We start from the raw sequence: 24,770 nt of genomic DNA on the forward strand, positions 1-24,770 counted from the left end.
TGAATGAATGAGTGAAAGAATTGTTGTATTTAACTCAGAATTGAAATTTTCTTATATAATGAAACCACATGATCACTATATTTGATAAAGCAATATGCTTGTAGACATTACTCTATTAAATATTGATTTTTCCTTGATGAAAAATAAGAATGAAAAATAAAAATTGAAAGAAAAGTGGAAAAAAATGAAAAATAAAAATGAGAATAAAAAATAAAAATAAGGCCTTTATATGTTGATGACAAATGCTGAGATTATGTCTCAGTAACACATTCCCTTAATACTTCCTCATGTAGATGTTGTCATAACCTTGGATCACCAAAATATTGAAATTATGCAGCTTTGCATATAATACCCTTCATTAGAGGAAAAAATGACTTTTATAATATTTATTGTTATTATACCCAATAATACCTTATTAATATTTCTTCTTTATTAAAATGTGTGAAGAAGAGGTATTGATGAAATGATGTGATCAGGATCAAAAACACATTTCCCCCTTAATATCAAAAAATATTACTTTATGAAAAAAAATTAATTTGTAAAAACCCAAGTGAAAAATCATTATTTTTAGAACTGTCATATCAGCTTTATGACTTATATTTGTTTGAAGATGTGTACTCCTCTATGTAACCATAAAAAAACACTGAATATCATAAAATTATAATTTGGAAAAATTATTCTAAATGTAGATTTTCTAGATAAACCATATCGATGTATTATTGTACTTATTAAATAATAATCACTAAAGAAATATATGTTGAATAATAATATTTAGATATATCTTAATATTCTAATAATTTAACTGAATCTTATTTTCTCATTAACACAAGGTTTTTTTTTTTCTTTTTCTTTCAAACATACCATAAATCATGAGGCCTCAGTCAAACTGTGCATCCACATTCCACACTCCACATACCACGCTCTGGTCACTCTTACATTGGATTCACCCTTAGCAGCTGCCCATACACTTCTGTCATCTGTCACATGTGACACACATATAGACGTTCACAATGTATATTTCACATACAAAGAATACACATATATTAACCCAAAATATTGTATCCTAATTATCAATCAATGCGCATTGTAATCTATTAAATTTAGTATTCAAATATTCCTTTGAATTTTCCCCAAATATTACAGGTCCTTCTCAAAAAATTAGCATATAGTGTTAAATTTCATTATTTACCATAATGTAATGATTACAATTAAACTTTCATATATTATAGATTCATTATCCACCAACTGAAATTTGTCAGGTCTTTTATTGTTTTAATACTGATGATTTTGGCATACAACTCCTGATAACCCAAAAAACCTGTCTCAATAAATTAGCATATCAAGAAAAGGTTCTCTAAACGACCTATTACCCTAATCTTCTGAATCAACTAATTTACTGTAATCACATTCAAAAGATACCTGAGGCTTTTATAAACTCCCTGCCTGGTTCATTACTCAAAACCCCCATCATGGGTAAGACTAGCGACCTGACAGATGTCAAGAAGGCCATCATTGACACCCTCAAGCAAGAGGGTAAGACCCAGAAAGAAATTTCTCAACAAATAGGCTGTTCCCAGAGTGCTGTATCAAGGCACCTCAATGGTAAGTCTGTTGGAAGGAAACAATGTGGCAGAAAACGCTGTACAACGAGAAGAGGAGACCGGACCCTGAGGAAGATTGTGGAGAAGGACCGATTCCAGACCTTGGGGAACCTGAGGAAGCAGTGGACTGAGTCTGGTGTGGCTACAGGTGCCGCATTCCCCAGGTAAAGCCACTTTTGAGCTACAGAGAAGCAGCACTGGACTGTTGCTAAGTGGTCCCAAGTACTTTTTTCTGATGAAAGCAAATTTTGCATGTCATTCGGAAATCAAGGTGCCAGAGTCTGGAGGAAGACTGGGGAGAAGGAAATGCCAAAATGCCTGAAGTCCAGTGTCAAGTACCCACAGTCAGTGATGGTGTGGGGTGCCATGTCAGCTGCTGGTGTTGGTCCACTGTGTTTCATCAAGGGCAGGGTCAATGCAGCTAGCTATCAGGAGATTTTGGAGCACTTCATGCTTCCATCAGCTGAAATGCTTTATGGAGATGAAGATTTCATTTTTCAGCACGACCTGGCACCTGCTCACAGTGCCAAAACCACTGGTAAATGGTTTACTGACCATGGTATTACTGTGCTCAATTGGCCTGCCAACTCTCCTGACCTGAACCCCATAGAGAATCTGTGGGATATTGTGAAGAGAAAGTTGAGAGACGCAAGACCCAACACTCTGGATGAGCTTAAGGCCGCTATTGAAGCATCCTGGGCCTCCATAACATCTCAGCAGTGTCACAGGCTGATTGCCTCCATGCCACGCCGCATTGAAGCAGTCATTTCTGCCAAAGGATTCCCGACCAAGTATTGAGTGCATAACTGAACATTATTATTTGTTGTTTTTTTTGTTTGTTATTAAAAAACACTTTTATTTGATTGGATGGGTGAAATATGCTAATTTATTGAGACAGGTTTTTTGGGTTATCAGGAGTTGTATGCCAAAATCATCAGTATTAAAACAATAAAAGACCTGACAAATTTCAGTTGGTGGATAATGAATCTATAATATATGAAAGTTTAATTGTAATCATTACATTATGGTAAATAATGAAATTTAACACTATATGCTAATTTTTTGAGAAGGACCTGTATGTAACAGTATGTTTTAACCTATAGAAAGGACTCCTCCATTCACAAGAAACCCGAGTTGAATGTTTCAACGCTATTTCGGTACAAGCCTGTTACTGAAACCATTTGAATGTAAAGGCTGAGGAAAATTCCTAAAATTAAAACAAGGCTATATGATATCTTTAACTCACATATGTCACACCATGCAGTGGGAGGAAAAAAACACATAATGTTACAGAAAAACATGTAGTACACACATTTTTAGGTATTAGACATATTATTTATTTTTAAGTGTTAAATATATATATATCATGCAGTTAATATAGCTTCCTGTGTGAATAAGACATAAATTCATGAAACAGGTATTTTTTGTTCAATCCTTGCTTTGAAAGTAAAATTCTAAGGGAAAATGAAAGATAAAGGTTAATTTCATATTTATTTCAAAACAAAATAATTTAGATATCTTATACATATGTATATATTTAATAAATGTATTTAATTGTAATTCTAAATATTTTTTACTGGAGTAAATTTTAATTATTTCACTATATATATAAAAATGCAGTTAATATAATCTCTACTTATACAAATATGCTACAGTATTTACTGTATATTATATTAATATATGTAACTGCAGAATTATATTGAATAGAATAATTACATTAATAAATAATACATTGTATAACTCATCATATAATATACCAGTAATTACATTTTTAGCCAATCCCTATCCCAAAATTTACCTCTCTGTTGATAATTTGTTGAAAACCTAAAACTGCCATCTTTAGTCTTATGAGCTGTGAAAACGGAGTGTTCAGCTGAGCTCCCCCTGAGATACTCACCTGCTTCCATTTGTCAATTTCCGTCATCTCAGAGAGATCTGAGCCTTCAGCATTTAACCCTTTCAGAGGAATTTCTTTGATAGATTCCTGCATCGTTTCATAGGGTTTGTAGCAAATATGTAATTTTCTTCGTACTTCATAGATTTGATTTTGGATCAGATTTGGAGATTTTGATTTTGGCTTTTGATAAGATTGAATTCTGACTGGTTTCAAAGACTTAGTAAAATGTGTTTTCCTTTCAAGATTCTCGTGTTTTCTAGAAAAATCAAGGGATTTTGCGCATTCGTATAATGAATCTTTCTGTGACGCCATAACACGAGATACAGGATTTAAGAATTTAAACTTGTTTACAAAACAATTTATCATGGATTGTTGATTCAAATTCGTACAGACCAATTTATAAATCCTTTCAAAAATGGCCATAAAAGTAAACGTACATTCTTCCCGGCCAATCTTCAATTTTAGAAGAATATCAAGATCTGGATAATTTTCTTTCAATCCACAGAAAATCAAAATTCTTAATCTTTCTACATCAGTCATCTTTTCGTGGAACTCATCAGTCTGCATTTTTAGTGAGAGTCTTCTGGAGAAGATTACCGGAAGCCAAATTTTAAACAAATTGTTTTTCTCCTCATTAGTCAAATCAAACTTATCAGCAAAACTCTCAAATATCTCTGAATTTCTGCACACATGGATTTTGTCATCATATTCAGGAATGATTTTGCATAATTTTAGCAGGATTTTCCTAGATTTAAGTTGGAGTTGGGCCTCTGAGTCGTCTATTTTTAGTGGCCCTTGTACATCTGTCCCTCGTAGATCATCTTTGTCAATTGTCATGACTCCTACACTTCCTCCATCTTGTTTTTCATCATGTGACTCAAAGTCAATGTCACTTTGGGTGGTCATCGTCATTACAGATACGTGTGTCACATCTTTCTCACTCTTCCCATTACAGTCAATCTTGGGAACATCATTAGTTTCCTTAGAAATTCTTTCTACGCTGTCTTTTTTGGACTTCTCTGTCACAAACTCGTTAAATACATAAACCATATGTAAAATATTATTAAGTTGCTCTTTTTCTTTTTTCCTAGACATTAGCTTAGAATCTAACTTCAAATTCGCGGTTCTGCATTCTGAAAATAAATTAGACCAAAATATTTCTAAGCTAGATCCGTACAAACTTACAAATTCTATCTGACTTGATTTAGCATATGAATTAATCAAATCCATTTGTCTTACCTTGATATCTCAGCTTGTAGTCCCTTTGCTTTTACAACGCTGGGCTCCGGACTTCAGCACGGCTATTTTTAGCACGTCTATCTTCAGCACTACCAGTGCTTGCTGTCAATCTGTCTGACACCTGTTAAAGTCTTCGTAATTCGTAGGTTCTTGTATGAGTTCTTTGTGACTTGAAATTTTGAAGTGGAATTCCTGAATACTTGCACAATCTAGCGGAACTCTTCTGTCTTCCCCCGTGTGCAAGAAGAAGGAAATTCACGCAAAAATAGCACAAAAAAATCAAAACTGGCTGGCTTGGCCAATGTTAAAAATCGTTATTGCGCAAAAATATCTAATCAAGACTTAACCAGGTGCGTTATTCTTAAAAGAAAAATGTCATGATTTTCTGAAGAAAGTATAGTGGTTTATTGACTAGTCCACAGAAAAACCAAATTGCAGAAAACATAAAAGGTAGATGAAACAATTACAAACAGAGTGTCCATGTGTAGATATCAGCGCTTTTCTTGTTACTCATCTTTCCAAGGTCCTGAATGGTAGAAGTCATCTGTCTGTGTGGAGTTTGAAGGTCATCATGGCATGGAGTAGCTAAAAGCTGTTGTTCCTCGTGTCTTGTCCCATGTCCATGAAGAATGATGGTGAAGGAAGGGAGGTGACCGTCCCACGTGACAAAAGCCCCCCACCCTCCTTAGAGACGTTATTTATATGATTTCTACAGATCACGTGTCTTCTGTATATGGAGTTAACTTATACTCTGAGCTACATACACAGAAATAGCTTTTGATAGTGTCAGCAAGAAACCATGTGCTCGGTACAGAATAAAAATAAGAATAATTAATATTTAACACATACAGTACTGTATTGCGATTGTATTGTTGCTGTTACACTACTATGAAATCATATTTGCCTTTTACAAGTTTGTCCTGTCTTTCTCCCTGTAGCCCAGCTCTGATGTAAATTAACCCCTACGTACTTCCTCCTGTGTCACTGTATGTCAGCCATATTCGTCTGAGGCTCATCTCTGTATATCTCTGGTTCAGAAAAGTCTTTTTACCTACTGCAATTGTTTATATCTACAAGAATTCAGCTTGAAAATAAACCTTATTCTAGAATTTTCATGCATGCCTCTGCAGTCGAGTTTAAGCTACCTGATGTTCTCAAGAGACACATACTTTCAGACTAGTTATGTAGTTAGAATAAATGACATTCATTAGAAATAATAGAGTTTAATAATTTTATTGTAACAATGTTTTAAATATTTCTAATATCTTCTGGGCATCCAGATTCACTTCCAGTGGGAGCAATTTCGTATGTCACTATTTATTAGAGATCAGCAGATCGATTTGAAGCAAATCAAATTTGCATGGAATTTTTACCCACAATTTGAATTTCGAATATTTGAGATACTATTCACTGCAATAGGACAAATGTTAACTGTCAATTTGCTAAATTAATTTTAAAGCATGGAATGAGTGAAGAAAAAAGTATATAAAGTTTATAGATAATGCTCACTTCAGCAGCCTTCAACTGTCTAACCGTACAGCTCACTCTGGTTCCAATGTCTCCACCGGGTGGGCTCTGGTACAGACTAAGCCTCACAACTTCATGGCATCGGGTGATGAAGCATGTCCTGATGCATCATCAGGCCTACTCAGTACCCTGAGACATCATGATATTATGAGGCCTATTCCACAACCGAGGCACTGAAGAGCGACTAGTGCCAGAGGGAGTTGAACAGGTAAAAAAGCTATTTTTTTAACCTTGAATTTATTAAGCTTTGTGGTCTGCCAAGATCTCCGGAGTATAATAAATGTCTTTAAAATTTCAAATTCGATTTGCGTGAAATATATTTGAAATGAATCAAAGTTCACAAAAATCATGCAAATCTGCTGAATCTGAATTTCCTCTCTAGTCCTGTAGTTAACTGTTCATAAGGCTAACCCTAAATTACACATTCACCCAAAGCATGACATGGCTGCCTACTATGCAGCTGAATTTTCCTCTTATGAAAGACGGCAAAGGCTGAAGTGAGGATCAACATGTAAGAATTTAAGCCTCCATTGTATTTTAACAACTAACGAAGCATTTTTCTTAGACTTGCTTATTTTCATTCCTAATATTTTATAGAAAGAATCTTCAAATTGAAGTGCAACTATAAATTGGCTATAGATGCACACGATGCATCTAGATGCACACGATGTCTTATCCGCGAGGGATTGCACACATGTCATAGGGTAATGGAGAATTAGTAAGTCCCATTGCAGGTGAAAGGTCTAGCTTTGCCCCTGATGGAGCCTTGAATGTGAAGTTCTGGAGCAGGGTTGTGAAGAACAGGAACATTTCCATTTTTGCCAAGTTCTCTCCGGCACAACTTCTTTTACCTGTATAAGAAAACAAAAATAGAAAAAACAAACAAAATTCCAGTGATCAGTCATATTGATCATGCATGTAATAGAGCAGGAAAAACTAGCTTTATTTTAGTTTTTCTTTTTTTTCCAGAAAACCATAAATCAAAATGGTATACAATGTAACTGAAAGAGTTACTAATATTTCAGATATTCAAATTGCCTCTTCTGAGAAAAAGAGGACTTAAACTCTATAGCGCCACCTGTTGGAAGTAGCGATCCTACAAGTCACAATCAACCCTTTAGCGAGTCGTGCAATATGACTTAGGATAAAAGCCAAATCAGAATCTCAATTCGCAGACACGGTATTTTGGGCTGTTGGCCCTCGTCAGTGCGAAGCTTAGAACTGATTTGGCTAGGTGAGAGGCTCTGGACTGGGGTCTAAGGGGTAACGTTTCTCCTTATGGAGAGTGACATACCAGCTGGCTTGTCAAGGTAAGGAGGCTTATTCGCCGTGCAATGCTCCTCTGGGAAATTAAATATTTAAATTGCCTCTTCTGAGAAAAAGAGGACTTAAACTTTATAGCGCCACCTGTTGAAAGTAGCGATCCTACAAGTCACAATCAACCCTTTAACGAGTCGTGCAATATGACTTGGGATAAACAGTAAGACACAATTACCTATACTCTTAAAATATATATAACAATACCTATTTTATTATTTACATGAATCCATAAAACAGCCACGAACACAATACTACAGACAACCGTGCTCTCTACGTGGCCCTATTTATGGGCCCTCAATGACCACTGCCTATCAGCGGAGGTTGGCACCCTAAACACAATCGAGATTGGCGCCCCCACTCAGACGTCGGCTAGCTCTAGTGCTCCTGTTGATGCCCTAAACACATGTGTCACATTTGGGCCTCCAATTACTCAACAGGAAATGATTGGGTAAAGATGAATAAACAGCCGATAAAGCCCATAATGATGCTGGGCTCAAAAAAATTGACATGGTTATTAGATCGCCCCTCAGTCGTCTTTTTTCTAGACTAAATAATCCTAATTTCGCTAATCTATCTGGGTATTGTAGTTCTCCCATCCCCTTTATTAATTTTGTAGCCCTCCTTTGTACTCTCTCTAGTTCCATTATATCCTTCCTGAGCACCGGTGCCCAAAACTGGACACAGTATTCCATGTGCGGTCTAACTAGGGATTTGTACAGAGGCAGTATAATGCTCTCATCATGTGTATCCAGACCTCTTTTAATGCACCCCATGATCCTGTTTGCCTTGGCAGCTGCTGCCTGGCACTGGCTGCTCCAGGTAAGTTTATCATTAACTAGGATCCCCAAGTCCTTCTCCCTGTCAGATTTACCCAGTGGTTTCCCATTCAGTGTGTAATGGTGACATTGATTCCTTCTTCCCATGTGTATAACCTTACATTTATCATTGTTAAACCTCATCTGCCACCTTTCAGCCCAAGTTTCCAACTTATCCAGATCCATCTGTAGCAGAATACTATCTTCTCTTGTATTAACTGCTTTACATAGTTTTGTATCATCTGCAAATATCGATATTTTACTGTGTAAACCTTCTACCAGATCATTAATGAATATGTTGAAGAGAACAGGTCCCAATACTGACCCCTGCGGTACCCCACTGGTCACAGCGACCCAGTTAGAGACTATACCATTTATAACCACCCTCTGCTTTCTATCACTAAGCCAGTTACTAACCCATTTACACACATTTTCCCCCAGACCAAGCATTCTCATGTTGTGTACCAACCTCTTGTGCGGCACGGTATCAAACGCTTTGGAAAAATCGAGATATACCACGTCCAATGACTCACCGTGGTCCAGCCTATAGCTTACCTCTTCATAAAAACTGATTAGATTGGTTTGACAGGAGCGATTTCTCAAGTGCCGGGGGACTGATAGTATCATTTTTTTTTTAAATCACAGCAACAGCATATTGGGAAAATGTTTGTATGGAGCATCTTATGGGGCCATGTGCAGCATTATATGAGGCAAATGTCTGTATGGGGCCATGTGCAGCATTATATGGGGCAAATATCTGTGTGGGGCGATGTGCAGCATTATATGGGGCAAATATCTGTATGGTGCAATGTGCGGCATTATATGGGGCAAATATCTGTATATAGAATCATATGGGGCCATGTGCAGCATTATATGGGGCAAATATTTCTATAGAGCATCTTATGGGGTCATGTGCAGCATTATATGGAGAAAATATCTGTATGGGGCCATGTGCAGCATTATATGGGGCAAATATCTGTATGGAGCATCTTATGGGGCAATGTGCAGCGTTATATGGGGCAAATATCTGTATTGGGCCATGTGCAGCATTATATGGGGCAAAGATCTGTATGGGGCCATGTGCAGCATTATATGGGGCAAATATCTGTATGGAGCATCTTATGGGGCCATGTGCAGCATTATATGGGGCAAATATCTGTATGGAGCATCTTATGGGGCCATGTGCAGCATTATATGAGGCAAATATCTGTATGGGGCCATGTGCAGCATTATATGGGGCAAATATCTGTATGGTGCAATGTGCAGCATTATATGGGGCAAATATCTGTATAGAGAATCATATGGGGTCATGTGCAGCATTATAAGGGGAAAATATCTGTATGGGGCCATTTGCATCATTATATGGGGCAAATATCTGTATAGAGAATCATATGGGGTCATGTGCAGCATTATATGGGGCAAATATCTCTATGGAGCATCTTATGGGACCATGTGCAGCATTATATGGGGCAAAAATCTCTAGGGGGCCTTGTGAAGCATTATATGGGGCAAATATCTGTATGGAGCATCTTATGGGGCCATGTGCAGCATTATATGGGGCAAATAACTGTATAGAGAATCATATGGGGTCATGTGCAGCATTTTATGGGGCAAATATCTCTATGGGACCATGTGCAGCATTATATGGGGAAAAAATCTCTACGGGGCCATGTGCAGCATTATATGGGGCAATTATCTCTATGGAGCATCTTATGGGACCATGTGCAGCATTATATGGGGCAAAAATCTCTAGGGGGCCATGTGCAGCATTATATGGGGCAATTATCTCTATGGAGCATCTTATGGGACCATGTGCAGCATTATATGGGGCAAAAATCTCTAGGGGGCAATGTGCAGCATTATATGGGGCAAATATCTGTATTGGGCCATGTGCAGCATTATATGGGGCAAAGATCTGTATGGGGCCATGTGCAGCATTATATGGGGCAAATATCTGTATGGAGCATCTTATGGGGCCATGTGCAGCATTATATGGGGCAAATATCTGTATGGAGCATCTTATGGGGCCATGTGCAGCATTATATGAGGCAAATATCTGTATGGGGCCATGTGCAGCATTATATGGGGCAAATATCTGTATGGTGCAATGTGCAGCATTATATGGGGCAAATATCTGTATAGAGAATCATATGGGGTCATGTGCAGCATTATAAGGGGAAAATATCTGTATGGGGCCATTTGCATCATTATATGGGGCAAATATCTGTATAGAGAATCATATGGGGTCATGTGCAGCATTATATGGGGCAAATATCTGTATGGGGCCATGTGCAGCATTATATGGGGCAAATATCTGTATAGAGAATCATATGGGGTCATGTGCAGCATTATATGGAGCAAATATCTCTATGGAGCATCTTATGGGACCATGTGCAGCATTATATGGGGCAAAAATCTCTAGGGGGCCTTGTGAAGCATTATATGGGGCAAATATCTGTATGGAGCATCTTATGGGGCCATGTGCAGCATTATATGGGGCAAATATCTGTATAGAGAATCATATGGGGTCATGTGCAGCTTTTTATGGGGCAAATATCTCTATGGGGCCATGTGCAGCATTATATGGGGAAAAAATCTCTATGGGGCCATGTGCAGCATTATATGGGGCAAATATCTCTATGGAGCATCTTATGGGACCATGTGCAGCATTATATGGGGCAAAAATCTCTAGGGGGCCATGTGCAGCATTATATGGGGCAAATATCTGTATGGAGCATCTTATGGGGCCATGTGCAGCATTATATGGGGCAAATATCTGTATGGAGCATCTTATGGGGCCATGTGCAGCATTATATGGGGCAAATATCTGTATGGAGCATCTTATGGGACCATGTGCAGCATTATATGGGGCAAATATCTCTATGGGGCCATGTGCAGCATTATATGGGGCAAATATCTCTATGGAGCATCTTATGGGGCCATGTGCAGCATTATATGGGGCAAATTTCTCTATGGGGCCATGTGCAGCATTATATGGGGCACATATCTCTATGGAGCATCTTATGGGGCCATAATCATCATTTGTGGAGCATTATTTGGGGCAAATGTGTCTATGGAGCATCGTATGGGGCCATAATCAGCATTTGTGGAGCATTATATGGGGCAAATGTCTGTATGGAGCATCTTAGGGGGCCATAATCAACATTTGTGCAGCATTGTATGGGGCATATTTTAATATGGAGCATCTTATGGGGCCCATCATAAACGGTATGGAGCATTATATGGGGCTCCTGATTCAATATGGATATTCAAAAACACTTAACCTACTGATATCTCAATTAATTTTACTTTTATTGGTACCTATTTTTATTTTTGAAATTTACCAGTAGCTGCTGCATAGCTGCTGCATTTTCCACCCTAGGCTTATACTCGAGTCATTAAGCTTTCCAAGTTTTTTGTGGAAAAATTAGGGGTCTCGGCTTATACTCGAGTATATTCGAGTATATTTAAACCAAGGCAAATTTTGTGCACAGTTTCTACAGTTCGCTTTACGTTATATAAACGCATGATGCCATTAAAAGGAAATGAAAGAAATGTACCTAATGAGAAGGGAATCAAGGCTTCGTTCTTCTTAAATTGTCCTTCTGAGTCAAGAAAGTGCCCAGGATAAAACTCTTCTGGCTTCTCAAAATAAGCTTTATCTCTAAGAGCAGAGTGAAGAAACGGAATGACAGTTGTGCCCTGGAAAAACAAAAGGCAATATGAATTACCATAAAAAATATAATGAAAATATTATAAATATACGTCATTTATTAAAATATTCAATGGAAAACACACACAAGTCCAGACTTATGGTATAAAAGAAGTCTCCTAACCTTTGGAAGATTATAACCCCTGAATGTGATGTCCGTAGTTGTGGCATGTGGGAGGCTTACAGGTGCGATATCCCCAAATCTTTGAATTTCATGAATGACAGCATCAGTATATGGCATTTCCTTTCTATGTTCTATTTGAGGTTGAGCAGATCCAATTACATTTTCAATTTCATTTTGGACTTTTTCTAAAAGGTAAAAATGGTATGTATTATGAGTTACAAAGCCAATTCTGAAAGATTTAAAACAAAGTACAAGTTCAATATATGTTGGACCTGGAAAACAATTTTTTTTATATTGTTATTCTACACGTTCGTTAAAGGAGTATTCCCATCTCCAGGATTCTATCCCAACATGCAGTAAATGTAATAATATTAGTAAATAACGACAAATAGAAATATAGTATAGTTCCCATGATTAACTATGTCACTAAACCATTAGCTTAGGTATCCATGGTTACAACCACTCATGTAGTGACAGCTACAGTTAGGTCCATATTTATATTTGGACAGAGACAACATTTTTCTAATTTTGGTTATAGACATTACCACAATGAATTTTAAGCAAAACAATTCAGATGCAGTTGAAGTTCAGACTTTCAGCTTTCATTTGAGGGTATCCACATTAAAATTTGATGAAGGTTTTAGGAATTTCAGCTCCTTAACATGTGCCACCCTGTTTTTAAAGGGACCAAAAGTAATTGGACAATTGACACAAAGGCTATTTCATGGACAGGTGTGGGCAATCCCTTCATTATGTCATTCTCAATTAAGCAGATAAAAGGCCTGGAGTTGATTTGAGGTGTGGTGCTTGCATTTGGAAGGTTTTGCTGTGAAGTAAACATGCGGTCAAAGAAGCTCTCCATGCAGGTGAAACAAGCCATCCTTAAGCTGCGAAAACAGAAAAAACCCATCTGAGAAATTGCTACACTATTAGGAGTGGCAAAATCTACAGTTTGGTACATCCTGAGAAAAAAAGAAAGAAAGCACTGGTGAACTCATCAATGCAAAAAGACCTGGGCGCCCACGGAAGTCAACAGTGGTGGATGATGGCAGAATAATCTCCATAGTGAAGAGAAACCCCTTCACAACAGCCAACCAAGTGACCAACACTCTCCAGGAGGTCGGCGTATCAATATCCCAATCTACCATAAAGAGAAGACTGCATGAAAACTACAGAGGGTTCACGGCACGGTGCAAGCCACTCATAAGCATCAAGAATAAAAAGGCTAGACTGGACTTTGCTAAAAAACATCTAAAAAAGCCAGCACAGTTCTGGAAGAACATTCTTTGGACAGCTGAAACCAAGATCAACCTCTACCAGAATGATGGAAAGAGAAAAGTACGGCGAAGGCGTGGTACAGCTCATGATCCAAAGCATACCACATCATCTGTAAAAACACGGCGGAGGCAGTGTGATTGCTTGGGCATGCATGGCTGCCAGTGGCACTGGGTCACTAGTGTTTATTGATGATGTGACACAGGACAGAAGCAGCCGAATGAATTCTGAGGTATTCAGAGCCATACTGTGTGCTCAGATCCAGCCAAATGCAACCAAACTGATTGGTCGTCATTTCATACTACAGATGGACAATGACCCAAAACATAAAGCCAAAGCAACCCAGGAGTTTATTAAAGCAAAAAGTGGAATATTCTTGAATGGCCAAGTCAGTCACCTGATCTCAACCCAATTGAGCAGCATTTCACTTGTTAAAGACTAAACTTCAGACAGGAAAGCCCACAAACAAACAGCAACTGAAAACCACCGCAGTGAAGGCCGAGCATCAAAAAGGAGGAAACACAGCGTCTGGTGATGTCCATGAGTTCAAGACTTCAGGCAGTCATTGCCCACAAAGGGTTTTCAACCAAGTACTAGAAATGAACATTTTATTTAAAATGATTGAATCTGTCCAGTTATTTTGGTCCCTTTAAAAACAGGGTGGCACATGTTAAGGAGCTGAAACTCCTAAACCCTTCATCCAATTTTAATGTGGATACCCTTAAATGAAAGCTGAAAGTCTGAACTTCAACTGCATCTGAATTGTTTTGTTTAAAATTCATTGTGGTAATATCTATAACCAAAATCAGAAAAATGTTGTCTCTGTCCAAATATATATGAACCTAACTGTTTTTAGCTGTTGAAAGAAACAAATGATTTAACCCCTTCACCCCAAAGCCTATTTTTACCTTTCTGACCAGGTCAATTTTTACAATTCTGACCACTGTCAATTTATGAGGTAAAAACTGTGGAACGCTTCAATGGATCCCAGGGATTCTGAGACTGTTTTCTTGTGAAATATTGTACTTTATGGTAGTGGTAAAATTTCTTTAGTATGACTTATGTTTATTTTAAAAAAAAAATGGAAATTTGGCAATTTTCTAAATTTCGCAATTTTTAAAATTTAAATTTTTATTCCCTTAAATCATAGTTATATCGCACAAAATAGTCTATATACTGTATATATTCATCTAAGGTCCATTTCCGTCTGTTTGTCTGTAATGGAAATCCCGTGTCGCTGATTGGTCTCGCCACCCGCCTGCGACCAATCAGCGGCTGGAGCAGTCCGGCCGAGGCGAATTGGCGCAGGATTTGAACAACGCTTCGCTGATTGGTTGCGCCCGGCCAGGCGTGACCAATCAGCGAAGCAGAGTTTAAATCCCGCGCCAATATCGCTGATTGATCGCGGCCGGCTGGCCCAACCAATCAGCGACGCGGAATTTCCGTTACAGACAAACAGACAAACAAACAGACTGTAACGGAAATCCCGCATCTCTGATTATTCACTCCCGACCGGCCGCGACCAATCAGCGACAAGCTTTACTGTTGATGCTGTCTATGCAGCATCAATAGTAAAAAGATATAATGTTAAAAATAATAAGAAATAAAAAATCATGCTATTCTCACCTTCAGGCAGCCCTCGATGCCTTCCCCATCCTTGCTATGCTGTCAGCAGCTCCGTTCCCAGTAATGCTTTGCAAAATGACCCCAGATGAGGTAGGATCACGGAAGACCGCTACGTCATCACGGGTTACTGCCGCAAAGCATCACTGGAAATGGACCTGGCGAGAGCATCGCTAACTCCTGAGCTGGATCCGGGGGCCGCCGGAAGGTGAGCATATAACTATTTTTTATTTTTATTATTAACAGGGTTGTGGTGCCCACACTGCTATATACTATGTGGGCTGTGCTATATACTACATGGGCTGTGTTATATACTCCGTGGCTGTGCTATAAACTATGTGGGCTGTCCCTGTGCTATATACTACGTGGCTGTGCTATATACTACGTGGTTGTGCTATATACTAAGTGCACTGCGCTATATACTATGTGGACTATGCTGTATGCTATGTGGGCTGTGTTATATAGTACATGGACTGTACTATATACTACGTGTATAGTGCAATATACTATGTGGACTGTGCTATATACCACGTGGACTGTGCTATTACTATGTGGGCTGTGCTATATACTACGTGGCTGCTATATACTACGTGGCTATGCTATACACTATGTGGGCTGTGCCTCTGCTGTATACTACCTGGCTGTGCTATATACTACGTGGCTGTGCTATGTACTATGTGGCTGTGCTATACAGTACAGTCCAAATGTTTGGACACACCTTCTCATGTAAAGATTTTACCGTATTTTCATGACTATGAAAATTGTACATTCACACTGACGGCATCAAAACTATGAATTAACACATGTGGAATTATATACTTAACAAAAAAGTGTGAAACAACTGAAAATATGTCTTATATTCTAGGTTATTCAAAGTAGCCACCTTTTGCTTTGATGACTGCTTTGCACACTCTTGGCATTCTCTTGATGAGCTTCAAGAGGTAGTCACCGGGAATGATCTTCCAACAATTTTTAAGGAGTTCCCAGAGATGCTTAGCACTTGTTGGCCCATTTGCCTTTACTCTGCGCTCCAGCTCACCCCAAACCATCTCGATTGGGTTCAGGTCTGGTGACTGTGGAGGCCAGGTCATCTGGCGTAGCACCCCATCACTCTCTTTCTTGGTCAAATACCCCTTACACAGCCTGGAGGTGTGTTTGGTGTCATTGTCTTGTTTAAAAATAAATGATGGTCCAACTAAACGCAAAACAGATGGAATAGCATGCCGCTGCAAGATGCTGTGGTAGCCATGCTGGTTCAGCATGCCTTCAATTTTGAATAAATCCCCAACAGTGTCACCAGCAAAGCCCCCCCACACCATCACACCTCCTCCTCCATGCTTCATGGTGGGAACCAAACATGTAAAGTCTATCCGTTCACCTTTTCTGCGTCGCACAAAGACACAGTGGTTGGAACCAAAGATCTCAAATTTGGACTCATCAGACCAAAGCACCGATTTCCACTGCTCTAATGTCCATTCCTTGTGCTCTTTAGCCCAAACAAGTCTCTTCTGCTTGTTGCCTATCCTTAGCAATGGTTTCCTAGCAGCTTTTTTACCATGAAGGCCTGCTGCATAAAGTCTCCTCTTAACAGTTGTTGTAGAGATGTGTCTGCTGCTAGAACTCTGTGTGGCATTGACCTGGTCTCTAATCTGAGCTGCTGTTAACCTGCGATTTCTGAGGCTGGTGACTCGGATAAACTTATCCTCAGAATCAGAGTTGACTCTTGGTCTTCCTTTCCTGGGGTGGTCTTCATTTGAGCCAGTTTCTTTGTAGCGCCTGATGGTTTTTGCCACTGCACTTGGGGACACTTTCAAAGTTTTCCCAATTTTTCAGACTGACTGACCTTCATTTCATAAAGTAATGATGGCCACTCGTTTTTCTTTACTTAGCTGCTTTTTTCTTGCCATAATGCAAATTCTAACAGACTATTCAGTAGGACGATCAGCTGTGTATCCACCATCAAGAAGCTCATCAAGAGAATGCAAAGATTGTGCAAAGCAGTCATCAAAGCAAAAGGTGGCTACTTTGAATAACCTAGAATATAAGACATGATTTCAGTTGTTTAACACTTTTTTGTTAAGTATATAATATCACATGTGTTAATTCATAGTTTTGATGCCTTCAGTGTGAACGTACAATTTTCATAGTCATGAAAATGCAGAAAAATCTGTAAATGAGAAGGTGTGTGGTGTGTCCAATCTTTTGGTCTGTACTGTGTATATATATATATATATACATATATATATATATATATACACCTTATATACTCGAGTATAAACTGAGATTTTCAGCCCTTTTTTTGGGCTGAAAGTCCCCCTCTCGGCTTATACTCGAGTCATACCCGGGGGTCGGCAGGGGAGGGGGAGCGGGGGCTCTATGGAGCCATAATGAGCGGTGCAGAGCATTATATATGGGGCACAGCTTTATATGGAGCATCTATGGGGCCATAATGAACGGTGCAGAGCATTATATATGGGGCACAGCTTTATATGAAGTGTTGTGAATTTCTTCTTTTGGGCTCCCTCCGGTGGTTGTAGGTGGTAATGCAGTTGTCCCTGAAGTGCAGTCTTGGTCAGGTGTTTCTGCTGATTGCAGTTCTGACTGGGAAGAAGAGGGGACGGGAAGAAAAACATTAGACTCGAACAAAGAAGACCCAGGAAAACATACTCAGAAGGGAGGTAAGAACATTTCTAAAACAATCCACAGCGAGGAGATTGGAACAAAACAAAATCCTCTAAACTGCATGCTCGCAAATGTCAGAAGCCTGAAAAACAAGATGGAAGAACTAGAAGCAGAAATATCTACAGGTAACTTTGACATAGTGGGAATAACCGAGACATGGTTAGATGAAAGCTATGACTGGGCAGTTAACTTACAGGGTTACAGTCTGTTTAGAAAGGATCGTAAAAATCAGAGAGGAGGAGGGGTTTGTCTCTATGTAACGTCTTGCCTAAAGTCCACTTTAAGGGAGGATATTAGCGAAGGGAATGAGGATGTCGAGTCCATATGGGTCAAAATTCATGGAGGGAAAAATGGTAACAAAATTCTCATTGGGGTCTGTTACAAACCCCCAAATATAACAAAAATCATGGAAAGTCTACTTCTAAAGCAGATAGATGAAGCTGCAACCCATAATGAGGTCCTGGTTATGGGGGACTTTAACTACCCGGATATTAACTGGGAAACAGAAACCTGTGAAACCCATAAAGGCAACAGGTTTCTGCTAATAACCAAGAAAAATTATCTTTCACAATTGGTGCAGAATCCAACCAGAGGAGCAGCACTTTTAGACCTAATACTATCTAATAGACCTGACAGAATAACAAATCTGCAGGTGGTCGGGCATCTAGGAAATAGCGACCACAATATTGTACAGTTTCACCTGTCTTTCACTAGGGGGACTTGTCAGGGAGTCACAAAAACACTGAACTTTAGGAAGGCAAAGTTTGACCAGCTTAGAGATGCCCTTAATCTGGTAGACTGGGACAATATCCTCAGAAATAAGAATGCAGATATTAAATGGAAAATGTTTAAGAACATCCTAAATAGGCAGTGTAAGTGGTTTATACCTTGTGGGAATAAAAGGACTAGAAATAGGAAAAACCCAATGTGGCTAAACAAAGAAGTAAGACAGGGAATTAACAGTAAAAATAAAGCATTTGCACTACTAAAGCAGGATGGCACCATTGAAGCTCTAAAAAAATATAGGGAGAAAAATACTTAATCTAAAAAACTAATTAAAGCTGCCAAAAAGGAAACAGAGAAGCACATTGCTAAGGAGAGTAAAACTAATCCCAAACTGTTCTTCAACTATATCAATAGTAAAAGAATAAAAACTGAAAATGTAGGCCCCTTAAAAAATAGTGAGGAAAGAATGGTTGTAGATGACGAGGAAAAAGCTAACATATTAAACACCTTCTTCTCCACGGTATTCATGGTGGAAAATGAAATGCTAGGTGAAATCCCAAGAAACAACAAAAACCCTATATTAAGGGTCACCAATCTAACCCAAGAAGAGGTGCGAAACAGGCTAAATAAGATTAAAATAGATAAATCTCCGGGTCCGGATGGCATACACCCACGAGTACTAAGAGAACTAAGTAATGTAATAGATAAACCATTATTTCTTATTTTTAGGGACTCTATAGTGACGGGGTCTGTTCTGCAGGACTGGCGCATAGCAAATGTGGTGCCAATATTCAAAAAGGGCTCTAAAAGTGAACCTGGAAATTATAGGCCAGTAAGTCTAACCTCTATTGTTGGTAAAATATTTGAAGGGTTTCTGAGGGATGTTATTCTGGATTATCTCAATGAGAATAACTGTTTAACTCCATATCAGCATGGGTTTATGAGAAATTGCTCCTGTCAAACCAATCTAATCAGTTTTTATGAAGAGGTAAGCTATAGGCTGGACCACAGTGAGTCATTGGACGTGGTATATCTCGATTTTTCCAAAGCGTTTGATACCGTGCCGCACAAGAGGTTGGTACACAAAATGAGAATGCTTGGTCTGGGGGAAAATGTGTGTAAATGGGTTAGTAACTGGCTTAGTGATAGAAAGCATAGGTGGTTATAAATGGTATAGTCTCTAACTGGGTCGCTGTGACTAGTGGGGTACCGTAGGGGTCGGTATTACGACTAGTGTTGAGCATTCCGATACCGCAAGTATCGGGTATCGGCCGATATTTGCGGTATCGGAATTCCGATACCGAGATCCGATACTTTTGTGGTATCGGGTATCGGTATCGGATACATAGAGATGTGTAAAATAAAGAATTAAAATAAAAAATATTGATATATTTACCTCTCCGGCGGCCCCTGGACTCAGCGCTGGTAACCGGCAGGCTTCGTTGTTCAAAATCAGCGCTTTTAGGACCTGAGAATCACGTCCCGGCTTCTGATTGGTCGCGGGCCGCCCATGTGACCGCCACGTGACCAATCACAAGCCGCGACGTCTTTGAAAGTCATTAACGCGCTCATTTTTAAAAATGAGCGCGTTAATAGCTTGCGGTGACGTCTCCGGCTTGTGATTGGTCGCGGCCACGCGACCAATCACAAGCCGCTACGTCTTTGAAAGCCATTAACGCGCTCATTTTTAAAAATGAGCGCGTTAATAGCTTGCGGTGACGTCGCGGCTTGTGATTGGTCGCGTGGCCGCGACCAATCACAAGCCGCTACGTCTTTGAAAGTCATTAACGCGCTCATTTTTCAAAAATGAGCGCGCTAATAGCTTGCGGTGACGTCGCGGCTTGTGATTGGTCGCGTGGCGGTCACATGGGCGGCCCGCGACCAATCAGAAGCCGGGACGTGATTCTCAGGTCCTAAAAGCGCTGATTTTGAACAAAGAAGCCTGCCGGTTACCCGCGCTGAGTTCAGGGGCCGCCGGAGAGGTAAATATATCAATATTTTTTATTTTAATTCTTTATTTTACACATCCCTATGGATCCCAGGGCCTGAAGGAGAGTTTCCTCTCCTTCAGACCCTGGGAACCATGAGAATACCTTCCGATACTTGATGTCCCATTGACTTGTATTGGTATCGGATATCGGTATCGGCGATATCCGATATTTTTCGGGTATCGGCCGATACTATCCGATACCGATACTTTCAAGTATCGGACGGTATCGCTCAACACTAATTACGACCTGTTCTCTTCAACATATTCATTAATGATCTGGTAGAAGGTTTACACAGTAAAATATTGATATTTGCAGATGATACAAAACTATGTAAAGCTGTTAATACAAGAGAAGATAGTATTCTGCTACAGATGGATCTGGATAAGTTGGAAACTTGGGCTGAAAGGTGCCAGATGAGGTTTAACAATGATAAATGTAAGGTTATACACATGGGAAGAAGGAATCAATATCACCTGTTGTGAGTTCCGTTCTGGAGCTCCCTCCTGTGGTTGCTAATGGTATTTTTGCGAGCTCTGCCCTTGGGCTCCCTCTGGTGGTTTCAAGTGGAACTGCTGCTCCGTTAGGTAGCTGTAGCAACTGTCTTCACTAATCGCCTTGCCTGGGTTTGTTATTTAAACCTGCTCTGGGCTTTAGTCCATGCCTGCTGTCAATGTTCTTGGTTGGATTTGATTCTTCCCTTGGATTTCTCATATGGCCAGTCCTTGTCTGCAAAAGATAAGTTTTGCTAGTTTTGTTTGTCCATTTGTTTGGACTCTATTGCTTAGCTTTTTGTCTCTTTTGTCCAGCTTGTCACTATGTCTTATTCTGGCTAGCTGGACGCTCTGGGAAAGCAGATTTGCCCCTCCACACCATGAGTCGGTGTGGAGTTCATTTTTGTAAACTCTGCGTGGATTTTGTAGTTTTTAATTCTGACCGCACAGTATCCTTTGCTCTCTGTCTATCTAGTTTAGTTTTGGCCTCCCTTTGCTGAAATCTAATTTCATTTCTGTGTTCGTCATTTCCCTCTCCTTTCACAGTCAATATTTGTGGGGGGCTGTCTTTCCTTTTGGGGGTTTCTCTGAAGCAAGATAGCTTTCTATTTCCTTCTTTAGGGGAAGTTATATCTTAGGCTGTGACGAGGTGTCTAGGGAGTGTCAGGAACATCCCACGGCTATTTCTAGTTGTGTTGTTAGGATTAGGGACTGTGGTCAGTAGAGATACCACCTTCTCAGAGCTCATTCCATGTTGCGTTTTAGCCACCAGGTCATTTCAGTGTGGCCTCTTAACCACCAGGTCATAACAGTACAGCAGTCCAAGAATGAATTGAATGCATCTCAAAAGAAGGAAAAAAGAAGAATTCTGAACCATTTTTTTTTCTGTGCTCTGTTCTGTCTTCTTTTTCCTCTTGATATCTGGGTGGTGCTGGATATATGCTCCGATATGGAGGTTCAGGGTTTGGTTTCTCGTGTGGATCAACTTGCTGCAAGAGTCCAGAGTATCCAAGATTATATTGTTCAGACTCCGGCTCTAGAGCCAAGAATTCCTACTCCTGATTTGTTTTTTGGGGACAGATCCAAGTTTTTGAACTTTAAAAATAGCTGCAAGTTGTTTTTTGCTTTGAAACCCCGTTCTTCTGGTGATCCCATTCAGCAAGTGAAAATCATCATATCCTTACTGGTGATCCTCAAGACTGAGCATTTGCTCTTGAAACAGGGAAGTCGGCATTATTGAATGTAGATGCATTCTTTCAGGCGCTCAGATTGTTGTATGACGAACCTAACTCTGTAGAGCATGCTAAGAAAACACTGTTGGCCCTGTGTCAGGGTCAGGAAGAGGCAGAGTTATATTGCCAGAAATTTAGAAAATGGTCTGTGCTCACTAAATGGAATGAAGAGGCGCTGGCTGCTATTTTCAGAAAAGGTCTTTCTGAAACCCTTAAAGATGTTATGGTGGGCTTTCCTACACCTGCCGGTTTGAGCGAATCTATGTCTCTAGCTATTCAGATAGATCGGCGCTTGCGTGAGCGCAAGGCGGTGCACCATATGGCAGTGTCCTCTGAGCGAAGTCCTGAGCCTATGCAATGTGATAGGATTTTGACTAGAGCAGAAAGGCAGAAATTCAGACGTCAGAATGGCCTGTGTTTTTACTGTGGTGATTCAGCTCATGCTATTTCTGATTGCCCTAAGCGTACTAGGAGGGTTCCTGGGTCTGTTACCATTAGTACTGTGCAGCCTAAATTTCTCTTGTCTGTTACCCTGATTTGCTCATTGTCGTCCTTCTCTGTTATGGCATTTGTGGATTCTGGCGCTGCCCTGAACTTAATGGACTTGGAATTTGCCAAGCGCTGTGGTTTTTCCTTGGAACCTTTGCAGAGTCCTATTCCCTTAAGGGGGATTGATGCTACGCCATTGGACAAGAATAAACCTCACTACTGGACACAGTTAACCATGTGCATGGCTCCAGCACATCAGGAAAATATTCATTTTTTGGTGTTGCATAATTTGCATGATGTTGTTGTGCTGGGTTTTCCATGGTTACAGGTACATAATCCAGTGCTGGATTGGAGATCTATGTCTGTGACTGGTTGGGGTTGTCAGGGGATACATAGTGATATTTCTTTGATGTCCATTTCCTCGTCCCCTTCTTCTGAAGTTCCTGAGTTTTTGTCGGATTTCCAGGATGTATTTGATGAGCCCAAGTCCAGTTCCCTGCCTCCTCATAGGGACTGCAATTGTGCCATTAATTTGATTCCTGGCTGTAAGGTCCCTAAAGGCCGACTTTTCAATCTGTCTGTGCCAGAGCATGCCGCTATGCGGAGTTATGTAAAGGAATCCTTGGAGAAAGGGCATATTCGCCCGTCTTCGTCACCGTTGGGAGCGGGATTTTTTTTTGTTGCCAAGAAGGATGGCTCCTTGAGACCCTGTATAGATTATCGCCTTCTCAATAAGATCACTGTCAAATTCCAGTATCCGTTACCTTTGCTTTCTGATTTGTTTGCTCGGAATAAGGGTGCTAGTTGGTTTACTAAAATCGACCTCCGAGGGGCGTATAATCTTGTGCGTATTAAACAAGGTGATGAATGGAAAACAGCATTTAATACGCCTGAAGGCCATTTTGAATATCTTGTAATGCCATTCGGGCTCTCTAATGCTCCATCGGTATTTCAGTCCTTTATGCATGATATCTTCCGGAATTATCTGGATAAATTTATGATTGTGTATTTGGATGATATTTTGGTTTTCTCCGATGATTGGGAGTCTCATGTGAAGCAGGTTAGGATGGTGTTTCAGGTCCTTCGTACTAATGCGTTGTTTGTGAAGGGGTCTAAGTGCCTCTTTGGAGTTCAGAGGGTTTCTTTTTTGGGTATCATTTTTTCTACCTCGGCTATTGAAATGGACCCTGTTAAAGTCCAGGCCATTCATGATTGGACTCAACCTACATCTGTAAAGAGTCTTCAGAAATTTTTGGGCTTTGCCAATTTTTATCGTCGCTTTATTGCTAATTTTTTTAGTGTGGTGAAGCCTCTGACCGATTTGACGAGGAAGGGCGCTGATGTGGTGAATTGGTCCTCTGCGGCTGTTGAGGCTTTTCAGGAGCTTAAACGTCGTTTTACTTCTGCCCCTGTGTTGTGTCAGCCAGATGTTTCTCTCCCTTTTCAGGTTACATAGTAACATAGTAACATAGTAACATAGTTAGTAAGGCCGAAAAAAGACATTTGTCCATCCAGTTCAGCCTATATTCCATCATAATAAATCCCCAGATCTACGTCCTTCTACAGAACCTAATTGTATGATACAATATTGTTCTGCTCCAGGAAGACATCCAGGCCTCTCTTGAACCCCTTCGTTCAAGGTTGAGGTTGATGCTTCTGAGATTGGGGCGGGGGCCGTTTTGTCTCAGAGAAATTCTGATGGCTCTTTGATGAAACCTTGTGCCTTCTTCTCCAGAAAATTTTCGTCTTCTGAGCGTAATTATGATGTCGGCAATCGGGAGTTGTTGGCTATGAAGTGGGCATTTGAGGAGTGGCGACATTGGCTTGAGGGAGCCAAGCATCGCGTGGTGGTCTTGACTGATCACAAGAATCTGATTTACCTCGAGTCTGCTAAGCGGTTGAATCCTAGACAGGCTCGGTGGTCTTTGTTTTTCTCACGTTTTTATTTTGTGGTCTCGTATATTCCTGGATCTAAGAATGTGAAGGCTGATGCCCTTTCTAGGAGTTTTTTGCCTGATTCTCCGGG

General features: G+C 40.0%; 1 protein-coding gene across 4 annotated transcripts in view; it reads right to left on the minus strand.

Annotated features, from left to right (window-relative positions):
- Nucleotides 1–5,127: 5,127 nt before the first annotated feature.
- Nucleotides 5,128–24,770, minus strand: part of LOC138638736 (cytochrome P450 2B4-like) — a 509,280-nt gene continuing 489,637 nt past the window's right edge. For 2 of the 4 annotated variants that reach the window (XM_069728278.1, XM_069728282.1), the window contains 3 exons: nucleotides 12,236–12,420; nucleotides 11,960–12,101; nucleotides 5,128–7,115 (listed from right to left, as the gene is read on the minus strand). In XM_069728278.1, coding sequence (XP_069584379.1) covers nucleotides 6,937–7,115; nucleotides 11,960–12,101; nucleotides 12,236–12,420 — 506 coding nt within the window. In that variant the 3' untranslated portion in view covers nucleotides 5,128–6,936. The remainder of the gene's footprint in view (nucleotides 7,116–11,959; nucleotides 12,102–12,235; nucleotides 12,421–24,770) is intronic. The other 2 variants (XM_069728281.1, XM_069728280.1) reach the window with 1 other exon arrangement.

Source organism: Ranitomeya imitator, chromosome 5, assembly GCF_032444005.1.
Source record: "Ranitomeya imitator isolate aRanImi1 chromosome 5, aRanImi1.pri, whole genome shotgun sequence".
In the NCBI taxonomy this organism is placed as follows: domain Eukaryota; kingdom Metazoa; phylum Chordata; class Amphibia; order Anura; family Dendrobatidae; genus Ranitomeya; species Ranitomeya imitator.